We start from the raw sequence: 19,360 nt of genomic DNA, 5'->3' as shown, positions 1-19,360 counted from the left end.
TGCAAATATAAAAGTAGTTGTGGGGCTTCCCTGGTGGCTCAGTGGTAAAGAATCTGCCTGCCAATGCTAGAGATAAGGGTTCGATCCCTGATCCAGGATTCCACATGCAAGTAGCAGCTAAGCCTGTGCACCACAACTGTTGGGTTTGTGCTCTAGAGCCTGGGAACTGCAACTACTGAAGCCCACAGTCGAGTCTCTGCCCTGCAACTAGAGAAGCCACTGCAATGAGAAGCCTAGGCGACATAACTAGAGTAGCCGCTGCTCCCAGCAACTAGTAAAAGGTCCAAGCTCAGCAACGAAGATCCAGCAGAGCCAAAAATAAATAAATAAATAAAATTATTTAAAAAAAGAGTGGATTTAAGCAAAAAGTAGCTTCCTTTTGCAGAAATAATTATAAAAGTTTAATAGATCCACTCTTCTTAAAATAGTATTTGAAGGACTAAGTATTTTTTTCCACATACCACAGACTTTGTTCATGAGATTTCTATTAAAGGACATAAATTTCTATTGTACTGTGGTGTGTTATAAAAATTAAATAGATTTGTATTTCCTTCAGCCATTCCGGACCAGTGTAATCCTCTGCCATGCAATGAAGATGGATATTTGAGCTGCAAAGATGGCCAAGCGACATTCACTTGCATTTGTAAATCAGGTTGGCAAGGAGAAAAGTGTGAGTCTGGTATGTATAGCATACCCAGCAGGTATGGGTGTTTATAACATACCCAATCTGAATTGACTTCCTGAAAAGTTCTCAGAAGGCTTTATTACTTTGAAAGTACTCTGTTTTCTCCTTTTTAGATATAAATGAATGCAAAGATCCTGCAAATGTAAATGCAGGTTGCAGCCAGATTTGTGTAAACACACCTGGAAGTTACCACTGTTCCTGTAAAAATGGTTTTGTTATGCTTTCAAATAAAAAGGACTGCAAAGGTAAGAGTTAAAAGGTAGAATAAAAAAAGGTATTTTCTGTGTAAGAGCAAAAATTCAGTTAGAGGAATTTCCCCAGGCAATTCACAGAAAACTCTTGAGTTTTAAGTGTTTATAATAAGTGTACATTATTATCCACCTTGAAGCCTGTGATTCTGTGGGACTGCCTTTAGTTTATTGTTGATCGGGTATTTTTTTATTTCAGAGTATTTTGTTGTTTTCTTATTGTGTATGTATGTGTGTATTGATACATGCACATGTTTTAATGAAGAGTTTCATTATATGGTGATAAAGTGAAGTTTTAATGCAAGTCTTCGCATACTACAGTATTTGCAAAATCATTGTTGATCCTATTTCTTCCAGACTCTGTAGTAGTAGTATTATTATATCCTTTATTTCAATAAGATCTACAGTTCACAAATAAATCACCACAATCCTTAGTAACTTCTTTCATTGTATTTTATATTTCCTTGTCAGAAATACCTTTCTAATTTCCAATATAAACCCTCCATCCTGCACCTCATTTCCTGTTGTGTTTTTGAAAAAGATGAAACTGGTTTTTCTTTTTCTTTATACATTTAAGATCACATCACTGGTCATAACTTTTTTTAAAAAATTTCAGACTTAAATAATTCCTGTCAGTTAATTTAGCTTTTTAAGTCATTTTGCTAGTGTGTTTCTTTTTATTTTTTTATTTTTTATTTTTTTTATTATTATTATTTTTTTTTTTCCAGTGGGTTTTGTCATACATTGATATGAATCAGCCATGGATTTACATGTATTCCCAATCCCGATCCCCCCTCCCACCTCCCTCTCCACCCGATTCCTCTGGGTCTTCCCAGTGCACCAGGCCTTATTTACAGGGCAACAATGGAGAAACAGACATAGAGAATAGACTTATGAACACAGGGAGGGGGCGGAGAGGGTGAGATGTATGGAAAGAATAACATGGAAACTTACATCACCATATGTAAAATAGATAGTCAATAGGAATTTGCTGTTTGGCCCAGGAAACTCAAACAAGGGCTCTGGATCAACCTAGAAGGGTGGGGTGGGGAGGGAGATGGGAGGGAGTTTCAAAAGGGAGGGGATATATATATACCTATGTTTGATTCATGTTGAGGTTTGACAGAAAACAGCAAAATTCTATAAAGTAATTATCCTTCAATAAAAAGTAGATAAATTAAAAAAAAAAAAAAGAAATATTTTTTCCCCCAAATTTTGCCTTTCTTTTTTCTGCATGATATCTTTTCCATTAGATTGCTTAACTGTCTTTTACTAAATCTTCACATATAGGTGCTAGGTATGTGGGTAACTAAACATGACATTTCCAGCCTGGAGTTACCTTTAGAAAATGGGAGCAAGTTTTTCTTTCTTCTCTTCTTTCTTCCTTCCCTTTTTTCTTCTTTCCTTTCTTTTCTTTCTTCTTCCCTCTCTTCCTCCCTTCCCCTTTCCCATTTTCTCCTCTTTTTGTGATGAGGTAAAAAAATTTAGTAAGTTAAAATGTAAAGTTATCTTGTGCAACTCTATTCATAGTCTGCTTTCATAAATCCTTAAATTGAATTCGTGTTCAATGAGTGGTCTGTCCTTCATTGCACTGTAGCGTTTAGCGTAGTTTACTATTGTTGTTCAGTCGCCCAGTCATGTCTGACATTTTGCAACCCCATGGACTGCAACACGCCAGGCTTCGCTGTCTCCCAGAGTTTGCTCAAACTCATGTCCATTGAGTCGATGATGCCATCCAACCACCTCATCCTCTGTCACCCTCTTCTTCTCCTACCCTCAGTCTTTCCCAGCATCAAGGTCTTTTCCAATGAGTTTCACGTCAGGTAGCCAAAGTATTCGAGCTTCAGCTTCACCATCAGTTCTTCCAGTGAATATTCAGGACTGATCTCCTTTAGGATGGACTGGTTGGATCTCCTTGCAGTCCAAGGGACTCTCAAGAGTCTTCTCCAGCACCACAGTTCAAAAGCATCAATTCTTCAATGCTCAGCCTTCATGGTCCAACTCTCACATCCATTCATGACTACTGGGAAAACCATAACTTTGACTAGACGACCTTTGTCAGCCAAGTGATATCTCTGCTTTTTAATACACTGTCTAGGTTTGTCATAGCTTTTCTTCCAAGGAGCAAGTGTCTTTTAACTTCATGGCTACAGTCACCATCCGAAGCGATTTTGGAGCCCAAGGAAACAAAGTCTGTCACTGTTTCCATCGTTTCCCGTCTGTTGGCCGTGAGCGTTGGGAGTGAACGCCGTGATCTTTATTTTCTGAATGTTGAGTTTTAAGCTTGTTTTTTCACTCTCCTCTTTCACCTTCATCAAGGAGTAGTAGTAGTTTAGTCACTAAGTCGTGTCCAACTCTTTGGACCCCACAGACTGTAGCCCGCCAGTAGCCCGCCAGGTTCCTCTGTCCATGGGATTCTCCGGGCAAGAATACTGGAGTGGGTTGCCATTTCCTTCTCCAGGGGATCTTCCCGACCCAGGAATCAGACCCAGGTCTGCTGCATTGCAGGCAGATTCTTTACTGACAGAGCTATGAGGGAAGCCCAGTGAAAATTGCTCAGGCGTGTCTGACTCTTTGCGACCCCATGGACTATACAGTCCATGGAATTCTCCAGACCAGAATATGGAGTAGGTAGCCTTTCCCCTCGCCAGGGGATCTTCTCAACCCAGGGATCGAATCCAGGTCTCTTGCATTGCAGGCAGATTCTTTGCCACCAGAGCCACAAGGGAAGCCCCACCTTCATCAGGAGGCTCTTTAATTCCTCTTGGCTTTCTGCCATTAAGGTGGTGTCATTTGCATATCTGAGGTTGATATTTCTCCCTGTAATCTTGACCCAGCTTGGGCTTTATCCAGCCCAGCATTTCCCATGATGTACTCTGCATATAAGTTAAGTAAGCAGGGTGATGATATACAGCCTTAACGTACTCCTTTCCCAATTTGGAACCAGTCTGTTGTCCTATGTCCGATTCTGATTGTTGCTTCTTTACCTGCATACAGGTTTCTCAAGAGGCAAATAAGATGGTCTGGTATTCCCATCTTTTTAAGAATTTTCCGCAGTTTGTTGTGATGCACCAAGTCAAAGGCTTTAGCATAGTCAATGAAGCAGAAGTAGATGTTTTTCTGGAATTCCCTTGCTTTTTCTATGTTTCAGTGGATCTTGGCAACTTGATCTCTGGTTCCCCCAAATGGTGGTTTAGTCACTCAGGTGTGTCCAACTCTCTGTGACCCCATGGACTGTAACCCAGGCTCTTCTGTCTATAGGATTCTCCAGGCAAGAATACTGGAGTGGGTTGCCATTTCCTCCTCCAGGGGATCTTCCAACCCAGGGATTGAACCTGGGTCTCCTGCATTGTAGGCAGATTCTTTACCAACTGAGCTACAAGGGAAGCCCTCTGGTTCCTCTGCTTTTTCTAAATTCAGCTTGTACATCTGGAAGTTCTCAGTTCATATACTGCTAGAGCCTAGCTTGAAGGATTTTGAGCATTACCTTGCTAGCAAGTGCAATGAGTGGAATTGTGTAGAGTTTTAATATTCTTTGGCATTTCCCTTTTTTGGGATGAAATGAAAAAACTGACCTTTTCCAATCCTATGGCCATTTCCAAGTTTCCCAAATTTGCTGGCATATTGAGTGCAGCACTTTCACAGCATCATCTTCTATGATTTGAAATAGCTCAGCCGGAGTTCCATCACCTCCACTAACTTAGTTCATAGTAATGCTTCCCAAGGCCCACTTGACTTCACTCTCCCGGACGTCTGGCTCTAGGTGAGTTGACCACCCTATCATGGTTATCCTGGTAATTAAGACCTTTCTTGTACAGTTCTTCTGTGTATTCTTGCCACCTCTTCTTAATATATTTTGCTTTTGCTTTTGTTATGTCCATACTGTTTCTTTCCTTTATTGTGCCCATCTTTGCATGAAATATTCCCAAGGTATCTCTAATTTTCTTGAAGAGATCTCTAGTCTTTCCCATTCTACTGTTTTCCTCTATTTCTTTGCATTGTTCACTTAAGTTTTTTTTTAAATCTCTCCTTGCTATTCTTTGGAGCTCTGCATTCAGATAGGTATATTTTTCCTTTTCCTTTCACTTCTCTTCTTTGCTCAGCTACTTGTCAGGCCTCCTCAGACAACCATTTTGCCTTTCTTTTTCTTGAGGATGATTTTGATTCACTACATCCTGTACAATGTTACAAACCTCCATCCATAGTACTTCAGGCACTCTGTCTATCAAATCTAATCCCTTGAATCTATTTGTCACTTCCACTGTATAATCAAATGGTATTTGATTTAGGCCATACCTGAATGGCCATGGGGCTTTCCCTACTTTTTTTGATTTAAGTCTGAATTTTGCAATAAGGAGTTCATGGTCATTTCCTGATCTTGTTTTTGCTGACTGTATAGAGCTTCTTCATCTTCGGCTGCAAATAATATGACCAGTCTGATTTTGGTATTGACCTTCTGGCTATGTCCACCTGTAGAATTGTCTTTTGGGTTGTTGGCAAAGGATGTTTGCTATTATCAGTGAGTTCTCTTGGTAAACCTCTGTTAACTTTTGCCCTGCTTCATTTTGTACTCAAGGCCATACTTGCCTATTACTCCAGACATCACTTGGCTTCCTACTTTTGCATTCTTGTCCACTATGATGAAAAGGACATTTTTTTTTTTTTTGCTGTTAGTTCTAAAAGGTCTTGTATGTCTTCATAGAACCGTTCAACTTCATCTACTTCAGTATTAGTGGTTGGAGCATAGACTTGGATTACTGTGATTTGAATGGTTTGCCTTGGAAATGAACCAAGATCATTCTGTCATTTACTATGATATCATTTAAAGTGTAGTTAAGTGACTTTAAGGTGAACTGCATAAACTAACAATTTCTTATGAGCAATTATACAATTTTAGATTATCTTTAGATTATATCTTTCTTGTTTGCCTGTTTGAAGGTGTTTGAGGTAGATATTTAGAATACCAGTATCAATAGAACACTAGTTACAGAAAATCATCGTAATGAAAGGATACCATATGCATTCCATAAGCAAATAATACCCATTTGTACTTGAACATCTAAATACTTGTAAGAATTTGTGCTGCTAAAGAATTTATGATTTTCATTTTAATTTAGAGCAATTTAATCCTTAGCCATTGAGTTAATACACATTAACCAAAAGTTCTCTTAGAAATGATGGTCTCTGTTATCAGTACATATGTTTTTGTATGGTTCATTTACATAGTGTTTTGTTCACGATACATAAGCAATAAAGTACACAATTAGTAGAATATATATACAGTTGTTACAACAGGGCCTTTATTTAAAATGTGAATTTGGTTGGGATTAAGTTGCCAGTAAATTTCCAAAAATGCAAGAATAAAACTTTTCATCAGACATTAGATGTCAGTGTAGAGTCATAAAATGTATATACTATAACCCACACTCATATAATTTAAAGGAGTTCTTGTAATATGCCTCAAATCAAATAAATTTAGTCATGTTTTTACTTCCTGTTAAAAATATGGATTTTATAGCTCTTTTTTTAAAATTAAGTATTTTTTGAAGTAATTATAGATTTACATGCAGTTGTAAGAAGTAATAAAAGACATCCCATGCACCCTTTACCCAATTTCCCCAGACAGGAATACTTGCAAAACTATAGTACCTTATAACATACAGGATATTGACATTGATACAAGCAAGATACAGGAAAATTTACTTGCCACAGTAAATTGATTCATTTATTTTTTGTGCAGGTTATTTTAAATAGAGAAATGTCTGAAAATTTGGCCAATTTGTGGAAAAATTAAACTATCAGCTTTTTTAAGTAGAAAATCTGGATTTCATTCTGAGCTTGTCTTTCCTGAGAGAGTACAGATGAGAAAGTTCAATTCAGTTTGGTCGCTTAGTTGTGTCCGACTCTCTGTGACCCCATGGACTGCAGCACGCCAGGCCTCCCTGTCAATCACCAACTCCCAGAGTTTACTCAAACTCATGTCCATTGAGTCGGTGATCCCATCCAACCATCTCATCCTCTGTTGTCCCCTTTTCCTCTTGCCTTCAATCTTTCCCAGCATCAGGGTCTTTTCAAATGAGTCAGTTTTTCAAGTCAGGGTGACCAAAGTATTGGAGTTTCAGCTTCAGCATTAGTCCTTCCAATGAATATTCAGGACTAATATCCTTTAGGATGGACTGGTTGGATCTCCTTGCAGTCCAAGAGACTCTCAAGTCTTCTCCAACACCGCAGTTCAAAAGCATCAATTCTTTGGTGCTCAGCTTTCTTTACAGATGAGAAAAGTTCACTATAATAATTATATTTCTATTGAACTATTTCTATCACTTGTTTTTTTCACAGTCACTTATTCAGTAACTAGTTGCAATTTCAAATTTCTGAAATATTAATTTAATGTTAAAATTTACCCTGGATTAGCTGTGGCTTCATAAATAATTGAAGACCTCACCCAGTCCCATTTTAAATTTGAATCACTCTTGAATAATTTAAGCCGTAATAGTAGTATGCAGATGTAGCTATTGTCCATTTCCAAAGGAAAGGTGTAAGAGTGATGAGCCATCTCATTTTTATCCTATTTTTTATATTTGTGATAATACAGAGTAAATAAGCTTTTTTTTTTCAGTGTACATAAGCTTTTAAGATCATATTTCAGAAGCATGTGTTTAGGAATACATGTTAAGAATATGATGAGTCTCTTCAATTTATTTTCATACTGTAACCTGGTAGATAAGAAAATAATTAAAGCCTTTTTTTCCTTTACATGATTACAAGGAAATAGCAGACACCAATCAAATTCCCTATGCATTTGTAGAAAGAAACTGTATTAAGTGAACTAAAACATGATGATAGATTTAATATTTTGTTATTTCCAATCCACTTTGTTGTCTTATTAGATATATGAAACTAGACCCAGGAAACACAAATCAAGGGTTCTTTGCTAGTGTCTTCTGGTATGGGAAAAAATTTTTTTAATATACTTGTTTCATTTGTAGATGTGGATGAATGCGTTTTAAAGCCAAGCATTTGTGGCACAGCTGTGTGCAAGAACATCCCAGGAGACTTTGAATGTGAATGTGCTGAAGGCTACAAATACAATCCCGTATCAAAGTCTTGTGACGGTAAAGTTCTGCTGGTATTATTGGTGGTGGAAGGGGTGAGTTGGCACCCTGATTTGAAGTGAGAAGCATTGGTTCTCCTTGATATCAGTAATCAGATTTTCTCAGGTGGTAAAATCCATGCTATAATTTGATCATTTGGGTGGTGATGGCTTCCTTCCAGATTAAAAGTATGTAAGACGCATGCATGATCAGTGCTGTGCAATCTGATGGCCCTCTAAGCTGTATTTGAATTGCAGACCTCCCATATATGATAGAAGCAAAAGAAACACATAATATTCAAAAATAAAAAGCAGCTGAAAGGAAACACAGACACACACACACACAAGAGAGGAAGGAAGACAAATTTAAAACAAGGTGGTTAGAAATCTTTGGTTTTATGCCAGGCTTTTCAATGATTTTCTGTGTGTGTTTAAGTCTGTCATTTTATTGTAAAATAGTAAATGACCTAACTCCATTGTAATTAAATATATATAAAAAGAAAATCTTATCATAACCAGATGAGAGCCAAGCTCTAAAACCGTGAGAAGCAGTGATTAGGGATGTCTGTGTCTGGATTTGGGAGAGCTCCTTGAAGCTTGTGATTACTTCATTTGACTCCAGTGCTGCTGTCCAGGTAGCTTAGATGTATCATAGGGTTATTGTTTTTTAATCATGGATATGTACAAATTATCTCACATCCTCCTCTGATTTTTTTAAAAAATTTTAAAGTGAGTTTAATATCATGACTGAAAGTGAAAGTGAAAATTTCTCAGTCATGTCAGACTCTTTGCAACCCCATGAACTATATGGTCCATGGAATGCTCCAGGCCAAAATACTGAAGTGGGTATCCTTTCCTTTCTCCAGGGAACATTCCCAACCCAGGGATCAAACCCAGGTCTCTCCCATTGCAGGTGGATTCTTTACCAGCTTAGCCACCAGGGAAGCCCAATATCATGACTAAAACTAATCAAATTAATAGTAATTTTTCTATTATGGCAAAATACATGAATAAGATATGTGCCACTGTTTCCACGTTTCCCCATCTATTTGCCATGAAGTGATGGGACCAGATGCCATGATCTTAGTTTTCTGAATGTTGAGCTTTAAGCCAACTTTTTCACTCTCCTCTTTCACTTTCATCAAGAGGCTTTTTAGTTCCTCTTCACTTTCTGCCATAAGGGTGGTGTCATCTGCATATCTGAGGTTATTGATATTTCTCCCAGCAATCTTGATTCCAGCCTGTGCTTCCTCCAGCCCAGTGTTTCTCATGATGTACTCTGCATATAAGTTAAACAAGCAGGGTGACAGTATACAGCCCTGACATACTCCTTTTTCTATTTGGAACCAGTCTTTTGTTCCATGTCCAGTTCTAACTGTTGCTTCCTGACTTACATACAGGTTTCTCAAGAGGCAGGTCAGATAGTCTGGTATTCCCATCTCTTTCAGAATTGTCCACAGTTTATTGTGATCTACACAGTCGAAGGCTTTGGCATAGTCAGTAAAGCAGAAATAGATGTGACATACATATATACAATATTTTTTTTGCTTTAGTTATGCTATTCAATTTCAGTAGTATTGAGGGCTCACTAATTTTGGGGTTTTATTTTAAGACATTCAAAGGGGTTCTCATTTTAAGGGGAAACTATGCTATAGCAGTGTTCGAGTTTGGGAATTTTCAAAGATCACAGGGTATATTCATCTAAAAGTTCAATGATCTTACATATTTCTAAAGTGTTTCTAAGCTGAAACATCTTATTACAACTTTTCAAGAGTGATTTTCTTAAAGTATGGATTGGGACAGGGACCATGGAGAAGATTTCACGAAACGGGAGGTAATAGCACAGTGAGATTTTTTGTTTTTCTATATCTTTAATAAGTTAAGAAATACATGTATGTCCTTAAATTTATTGCCACCATTAATCATTGCATTATGGAAAGTGATATTTTCTTGATATAGTCATTTAATCTCCAACTACATTGTTATTTAGGTGCTAAGTTGCGTCCAGCTCTTTTGTGACTCCATGGACTATAGCCAAACAGGGTCCTTTGTCCATGGGCTTTCCCAGACAAGCATACTAGAGTAAGTTGCCATTTCCTTCTCCAGGGGATCCTCCAGACCCAGGAACTGAACCCACATCTCTGGCTTGGCAGGTGGATTCTGTCTCTGTGAATTACATTAAGGTTCATTTAAAAGGGATCTTTTCTTCCCTTCCCTTCCCTGTCTTCCTGTCCTCCCCTCCACTCCTTCTTTTCCCCTTCCTTTTCATCAAAGCAGAGAGTTAAGAAGTGTCAATGGAATTCATATGATCAGATTCGACAGTTACATTGAGACTCTGTTTTTTCCTTCAAAATCATAAAATTAGCATAGTTGTTATATCTTTATTAATTAATTACTGAAAGTTATCCTTTTAATTTGTTGATTCAGGCATATAAACAAATGGAAATTACATTTGTGACTCATTTAAATTTCTGTGGCAAGTGCATAAAGGTGATTTGATGTCAAAGAATTTCTTTCACTAAGGATTTATTATCACTGATTATCTTATACTAAAATCAGAATAGTCCTTCTTCTGTTAGACTGAACATTCAGGAGATATTAAAATTTATGTTCTGTTTTCCCCCAGATGTGGATGAATGCTCTGAGAACTTGTGTGCTCAACTTTGTGTCAATTACCCTGGAGGTTACTCTTGTTACTGTGATGGAAAGAAAGGATTCAAACTTGCCCAAGATCAGAAGAGTTGTGAGGTAACACTTTGCAATACTAACATGCCCATCTGTTTTTAAAAATGAGATCCAGGTACTTATTTCCACATAGTTGAGGTAAATAAGAATACAGATTTCTACTTAATTGCTATAGTTCAAAACAGGCTATAAGTCACAATCTATTTACTAATTTCGACCACGTAATTTGGTAAACCTTGTGAGGGACTTCCCAGGTGTTGCTAGTGGTAAAGAACCTGCCTGCCAATACAGGAGACATCAGAGACGCGGGCTCATTCCCTGGGTCAGGAAGGTCCCCTGGAGGAGGGCATGGCAATCCACTCCAGTATTCTTGCCTGGAGAATCCCACGGGCAGCGGAGACTGATGGGCTGCAGTCCACAGCGGGTGACGAAGAGTTGGACAGGACTGAAGCGGTGTAACATGCATGTGGATAATTAGTGACTGGATTAAAAAAAAGCTGCAGGGTCACAGTTCAAAGAGTGCTCATGTGTATAAATAAGCCTGTACTTTTATAAAATGCAATGTGTATGTTTACTTAAACAACTGTAAAAAGCTAAGGTTTATACTTCTTTTGGTGAGAAAAAATCTTTCATAGAAATTTCAGTGAAAACATTTTTCAGAGTCTACTTTTGTTTATCACACTCTGACAAGTTTGATCATGCCTTAGGCATGTTAGTACTTGCAAGAGTGTGCATAAAATCTCAGGTGCAAACAGTTTTGTCAGAGTACGGTTTAGTTGAGGTTTAAGTATATCAAAATTCAGAGGGATCAATTTTGTTACTTTCTATCTCTTCAACTTGCTTCTGCTGCTGCTGCTGCTAAGTCATTTCAGTCGTGTCCGACTCTCTGCGACCCCATAGACGGCAGCCCACCAGGCTCCGCTGCCCCTGGGATTCTCCAGGCAAGAACACTGGAGTGGGTTGCCATTTCCTTCTCCACAACTTGCTTCTAGGCTACTCAAATTCAATTCATAATTGATCCAGAAATTGAATGTTGGGGGTAGGTTCTAATATTTCTTCCACTGAAGAAATCTGAAGCTCTTTTTTTTCTTTTTTTCTCTAAGCAAGGATCACGTTAGTAATCTTTAGTCCAATTCATGAATCTCTTTTAATTTTTAAAAGTGAAAGTGAAATGTCATGCTTATGAGGCAGACATTAAAAAAAAAAAAGAAATACCCTTAACTGATTATTTAATAGTCATTGATTTACACATACTCTCTATCTGCTATTAAGAGAAGCTGTATATGTTAAAAAAATGTCAACATTTCATATTCTACCTATTTGGTAAAGGAAGGTAAGGAAAGCTAGTTGGTATATGTAGTAACTTTGGTAGCACTTCATTGAAGTGTATTGTGTACATGCTTATTTTGTAATTTGATATCCTATTATTTCAGTATTTTTTGTAGTTACACGTGGCCATCTTCCTTGGAATAGATTTACTTAAGTTCTAAGAGGAAATGAGATATTATTTCAGGACCTAGATTTAATACAGTGCTATTTGTGCAGTTCTCGCCAGAATATCCCTAGATGTATGCCCAAGAACTTCTCCTTTAACAAACTTTCCAGTTAAATGTTTGTTTTTACTCTCAAAAGAAAGAAAGATCTTGATAATAGTTCGTACATGTGTGCTGAGTCACTTCAGTAATGCCTGGCTCTTTGTGATCCTGTGGACTGTAGCCTGCCAGGCACCTCTGTCCATGGGATTCTCCAGGCAAGAATGCTGGAGTGGGCTGCCAAGTCCTCCTCCAGGGGATCTTCCTGGCCCAAGGATCGAACATTTGTCCTTTATGTCTCCTACACTGACAGGTGGGTTCTTCACCACTAGAGCCACCTGGGAAGCCCTGATAATAAATCACCTGACTCTAAATCTTATTTTTTTTTGATAAATTCCTTGGAGATATTGATGATATCTTACTTTATATTTATCCTGTTCAGGTTTTTCAGCATTTCCTTTGATATCTAGAGAGCACATTTTTGCTCCGAAAAACTTTGGCTTAATAAGACTTTAAAACAAATGGAGGGTGAGTGGGAGGGAGGCTCATAAGGGAGGGGATTTATGTATACATATAGCTTATTCTGCTATAAAGAATCTGCCTGCAATGCAGGAGACTTGAGTTCACTCCCTGGGTGGGGAAGATCCCCCTGGAGAAGGGAATGGCAGCCCACTCCAGTATTCTTGCCTGGAGAATCCCACGGACAGAGGAGCCTGGCGGGCTACAGTCCATGGGGTCAGGAAGAGTCAGACACGACTGAAGTGACTTAGCATGCATTCTTGAGGATTTCACTGATGGACTATACAGGGAAGTAAAAGATACTGCTTTGTTATTACCATGGGTGTTCTGCATTGATTGTACTGTATCAGAGAGGATATGTTTGACAAGAACAGTAGGAACCAGAGAAAGGATGATATCCTGACACATACACCAAACAGTAACCAGTGCCTTTTCTTATTTTGTTGCCTTTTCTCCAGGCTGTTCCGGTGTGCCTTCCTCTGGACCTTGACAAAAATTATGAATTGCTTTACTTGGCAGAGCAGTTTGTAGGGGTTGTTTTGTATTTAAAATTTCGTTTGCCAGAAACCACCAGGTGAGGTACCAATGTCAGTGATAATTCTAGAAATCAGGACAGATTCTGTCCTGTCTAGCAGATCAGGACAGAAGAAAAGGAGTTACTAATGGTTTAAAATCCATGAAATTTTACTAACAATCAGATAATTTAGGTGTATTATCAATCAGATGATATTGGGTACCCTAAAGTTCATTTCCTTCACACATAATTTTCATGCTTGAATCATTTGGGCTTGTTCTAGGCTGATCTTCCCTAGTGATCATTTTACCTTAAGTCAGAGTTCTTCCTTTTCTAATGAATACATATTTTAAGAAGCTGGAAGAGAGGATTTAATGTATTTGTGAAATTTTCATTCTTTTTTATACCTTCTAAGTAATGGGAATAATTCAAGATACTGCTTTTAGAATATAGTTATATTCATAATTATTAAGGAAACTATAAGATTGCTGAAGTAGTATTTTAAAGAAATGTGTCGCATGATTTTAGTTGACTGAGTACTTTATCTCCTCTTCCTGTAGTTAGGTTGACTTTGGAGAGACAGTAATTGCTTCTGTTTTTGAATCATGATGCTACTTTATCAAATTTTCTCAGAGCCATCATTGTTGGAACTAGGAAAAAAAAAATTGGTATTTTGTTGGAATAATGGAAAGGAAACATTTGAGACTGATTATAGAATCCAAATTTTAAAATATTTTTATTAGATAAGCATGTATATTTAGAATTTAATCCATTAGATATATGAGTGAATACTCATTAAATAATTCAATTCAATTCATAGAAATTTTATCATTAAGGAACACTGAAATTTATTCACTGATATAATTGTGACCTTTTAGCACTCTGATTTCCCCAAAAATGTTTTCCCCTTTAACATCTCAGAGCAAAGAATATCTTCCAGTGGTATGGATTGGAGACAGCCTTTCCTTGCTATGAGAATAATTATGAGAGAGAAGAATGAATTATCTCAGACACTTTCAGAGATATTCATTTCTCACTGTTCACAAAAGCTTGGGCTCTAACATCGGATAAAATTGGTCAAACAATTGTTTTCTTTCAGTATTTATTATTTAGTTTAAACTTTTTATTGAGGTATTATATATATTTGTATATACACACACACACATACACACACACAGAAGTATACATGTAATATACATATATCTTACATATACAGATTGATGAACTTTTATAAGCTGCCACCTGTGTAACAAACTCAAAAAATAGCTAATGTTTTTTGTTTCCTTTTTCTTTTTTTGCAAATTTCTTCAAGTCTATTTCCCACCATCAAATCCTTATGCTGCCCCAAAGTTAACAAGTTCACTTTTTTTCACTCTACAATACTTCTAAAAGAGAATGAATTGTTCCCTAACGTAGTGAATCAATATGCTGATGTATTCCAGACAGAAAATATGCAGAACTCAACTATTTGAATTACTGGTTTAGCATGTTTTTACAAAGGGAAGGAAATTATCTCCATAATAGGATCAACTTCCAGAAGATCCTGACCATACACAGATTCAGATTTTGGCAAGATAATAATGCTTCACATCAGCAAAATGTGATGACTATAAAGAGAAGTCCCTACTCAGAGCAAAATGGTTCTTTTTAAATATAATCTGAGTTCCTTAAATTCCTAGTATATTGTCATCTATCCAACAAACTTTACTCCACATTTACCTCTTTATAATATTTTCTTGGAATTCTCAAGGCTAGAAAGTTTATTCTATCACTTGTTCTTTGTTCTGTTCGAGGTAGGTTTGTGCCCATTACAAATTATGCCTCTATTACTATTACCTCTGTACATAGAAAAGGAAAGAGTCTGGGATTCTTTCTTGCCATATTTCATAATTATCTGAAATCTTCATTTTTTAATTTAAATTACCTTTATTTTAATTTAACTCAGATGGCCAGTAATTATACAACTATTTTTCCTGTTTACCTTTTTTCAATCATTTTGCTTTATGGGTCCCTTGGAAACTTTAATGCTGATTTTCATCACAGTATCGTAAGGCCATGAATTTATATATATTATTTTTCAGTCCAGCATTCTTAAGATTTTTATCCTTCCCTGTAGTAGCTACGTATATGTTCAATCTCTTAATAGCAACAGGCATTGTCAGAGCTCAGATTGCCCCAAACACACGGCTGTATCTTTTAAACTCTCCTTCTGTGTACTCCAGGATAGTGATTTGTGCAATTAGAGTTTTAGAGAGCTTTAAAATTAAACTAACAGATACTTTTAAAAGTTTTTGATTTTGCCTTCCTTTACCACACATGAAGACTTAATTATGTTAGAAATCATTCAGATACTATCTTGTATATCTCTCTGAGTGATTCCTTCCTGACATATATGAAATCATAGGGAAAATTTTCTCTTTAATGGATGAACCAATCATGGATTAAACATCTTTTATTAATCATATGTGGACACAGGAAAAAAAAAAAGAAGAATCTTCATGTTACATTATATAGTGTATAAAAGGCTTGAGACAATATGCCCAATATTTATACATGTGTATTCCAGCATTTAAAAGAGCTTTCAAAACAAATGCCAAAAGATGAAAAATTTATCAAAGCATATGCTCATTTAGAAAAAAGTTTCCACGAATAAGCAAGAAAGTAAAACAGCTTGATTTTAAGTACACATGGAGCCAGAGATAATACAAGAAGCGTTTAATCCGGCCCTTCTCTTTTATTTTTTCTAGTGAAAGAGTTGCCTCTTTCAACATACTGCTATTTGCCAGTTCGAGAGTAAAAGAAAAACATGATCTTCAATATTTCTCACTATTCAGGCTCTCTCTTTGTCCATTGTTCAGATTTTCAGCTGAATTTGATTTCCGGACATATGATTCAGAAGGTGTTATCCTGTATGCAGAATCTTCTGATCACTCAGCTTGGTTCCTGATTGCCCTTCGTGAGGGAAAGATTGAAATTCAGTTTAAGAATGAAAATACAGTCAAAATGACAACTGGCGGCAAAGTTATTAATGATGGTTTATGGAATATGGTATGTTTTGCAGAATTTATAAAGAATCATTCCACTCTGATGCAGTTTGTATAAAATCATTAATCATTACTTTAATAGTGATACCAAACCAAAATAAGTTTGGGTTTATCTGATGTTGTGTGAAGTGTATTCTACACACTGTAAATACCTGAAATGGTCTGAGAAATTATTCTCTCTCAACATGTGTGGATTTCCCATAACTGAAGTTGTTTTCAGTTATTTGCTTTGTTAAAAATAACTATTTTGTTTTTAACTTTACCTTTTTTAGTGGCTGTAACTGGTGAACTATGATATCGCACCTATAAGGTCAAGGGTTATGCAAAGATAACACTGATCTAGGACAGCTACACTGGATAGCCATCAATATTTTGAATGTAAAAGAGAAATACATGTAGTAACAAAATTAAAATTTTAATTTAATTTTAAATTTATCATGTAGATTAATGGATTTGTACAAATAGGATACACTAGCTGGAGCCAATCAGAATGCTTAGAAACTAGCATTTTTAGGTAATCCCTAAAAGTGAGTCTTTATTTGAATAATCAAGAATAGAACTTTAATCTACTGCATTCAAATGGAACTTATCTTGGAGAAGGGATTACTGTTAGTCTACAGAGGGGAGAATGTCACTTTAAATCAATGCTACTTTCAGCAGAGAAAAGCTGAGAAGACCAGCTTCACCTTAGAATGTGGTGACCCAAAGAGACACTTTCTAAGTCAATGGGAACTGACAAGAAAGGTCCATGTTAAGCAACCATGTAAAGTCATCACTAAATTATTTCATTATACTTATCCACTCTTGCAATCATATATTCAATAAGGATTTAGTAAGCAAGTTTAAAGTGCTATATTTCTGAGTCCAAGGGGCTTAAACCATAGTAAGAGATTGTCCATGTTCTTTGAGGTTAGACTCTTAACAGTTTAATAGTGGATGTGGCACTATGAACCAATACGGTGTAATGTGAAATATGTTACAGGAAAGTGTAATAAAGAATAGTTGGGTGCAGATGTGGTTCACCAAAAAGGGGGCTATCTGTTGATTGGTAGCCATGGCTTTTGGGCTCCTGACTTTGAAAGAATTGTGGCTTCAGAGGATCAAATGCAGCTGTCAGAGAAGGTGTTAAAATTCTTTCACTTCTGTTGCTTATTAGTATAGCTTTTTTTTTTACCATGTCTTTCCTACTACATCTGTATCTATAATATTTGATGCATACAGCTATTCTTACAGTGTACTGAAGAATACACTTTAATGCCAGCTGTCCCTAAATCACCTAGCTAAAACCACTAAAATCACTTTTTCAGTAAAAGAGAGTAAACAGAATTCTTTTTTCAATGAGTTTATACAAATTGAAAGTATCAGCTGTTTGAAGGTGAATTTAAATACATTTCTAGGTAGGATATAAGGGATATAAAGAAGAAGGTAAATATTTATCTGTAAAGTGATCATGAGTTGCAAGTAGTATTTATTGAAGAATTGTTTATGAGTTATATCCTGTTAAGGTCAAAATTCAGGTTGAATGGAACGCAGCTGTTCAGTTTCATTCATCTCCTATATTTATGATTCTTGTTAAAAAGAAACCATTATTTAATGATATGCCCATGTTTTAGCTACAGCATTTAAATTAAAATCTCCCTCTATAAACTGAATACAAGCTTATAGAAAAAGTAAAATTTAAGAACAATTAGCAAGTCGGAGAGAAACATTGGTAATAAATTTGGTGCTATTGGTTTTTCTTTAAATTATAATTCAATATTTTTCTCAAGTCGGAGAGAAACTTTGGTAATAAATTTGGTGCTATTGGTTTTTCTTTAAATTATAATTCAATATTTTTTTCAAGTCAGAGAGAAACTTTGGTAATAAATTTGGTGCTATTGGTTTTTCTTTAAATTGTAATTCAATATCTTAACAATTTTTGCACTTTACACTCCCCTGAAAAATAGGATTTCTTTTTCTAGTCCATACCTTTTATATTTAAGATAGAATGGTAGCAAGGGCTTCCTTGGTGGCTCAGAGGTTAAAGTGTCTGCCTCCAATGCCGGAGACCCGGGTTCGATCCCTGGGTCGGGAAGATCCACTCCTGGCAACCCACTCCAGTATTCTTGCCTGGAGAATCCCATGGACGGAGGGGCCTCGTAGGCTACAGTCCACAGGGTCGAAAAGAGTCAGACATGACTAAGCGACTTCACTTTCACTATGGTAGCATGGTAGTCCTACTAACTTATAATCCTGATGATTTATTAATGAATTATACTGTTTCAAACAAATTTATGCAGCCCAGAAATTATTTAAAATAAGAAAATATTTTAAATAAGTATTTTAATTAATGACAAAGTGATTAAGTTAAACTAACCTATTAACTGGACTATTCACTTTATAGCAGTTGTTTCACTAATTTTAAATTATTTTAAAATTTTAAATAAAATATGTTAAAAATAAGAAATTAAAATGTATAACTTAGAATTGTTTTATAATTCAGGTAAATAAAATCGAATGTGTAATGATTGTCATTAGAATGGCTATAACCTGTAGGAATAAATATTGATAACTTGTAAGTGATTATTATATTTCATAGCTGGATACAGTCCTAATATTGGTGGAAAATGTATAATTTGTATAATTTCATTTATCCAACAAAATATTTTATGAGCACTTTCTGTGCTATTCCTTCTTCTAGGTGGTGGGGATGCAATAGTGAGTAAAACAAAAAAGTCCTTGCTTTTATGGAGCTTGCATTTTGGTGGTGAGATGAAAACTACAAATGTGTCAACAAATAGCTATGTCAGATAGTGATTAATGCTATAAGGAAAAAGAAAAGCAAAGCCAGGCAGTAGAGAATGATGATGGTGGGTGTGCATATGGCATCAGAAAAGTCATCTCTGATGGAATTCCTTTAAATCAGAGACTTGAGGGCACATGACAACAGATATTTTGGAAAGAAAATAATTCTGTGTCACATGAACAATACAATGAGCAAATACAATCTTAGGCTAGAGGATGTGTTTGTTTTTATCTGAGCAGCAACATGAAAGTGAGT

General features: G+C 36.3%; 1 protein-coding gene across 1 annotated transcript in view; it reads left to right on the top strand.

Annotated features, from left to right (window-relative positions):
• Positions 1–19,360, top strand: part of PROS1 (protein S) — a 69,303-nt gene that overhangs the window by 36,099 nt on the left and 13,844 nt on the right. Inside the window, exons 5-10 of the mRNA XM_061134072.1 lie at positions 557–679; positions 799–930; positions 7,923–8,048; positions 10,653–10,774; positions 13,221–13,336; positions 16,135–16,324. Coding sequence (XP_060990055.1) covers positions 557–679; positions 799–930; positions 7,923–8,048; positions 10,653–10,774; positions 13,221–13,336; positions 16,135–16,324 — 809 coding nt within the window. The remainder of the gene's footprint in view (positions 1–556; positions 680–798; positions 931–7,922; positions 8,049–10,652; positions 10,775–13,220; positions 13,337–16,134; positions 16,325–19,360) is intronic.

The sequence above is a fragment of the Dama dama genome, chromosome 31 (assembly GCF_033118175.1).
Source record: "Dama dama isolate Ldn47 chromosome 31, ASM3311817v1, whole genome shotgun sequence".
NCBI classification, from domain to species: Eukaryota; Metazoa; Chordata; class Mammalia; order Artiodactyla; family Cervidae; genus Dama; species Dama dama.
This window is presented reverse-complemented; position numbering and strand designations above follow the sequence as displayed.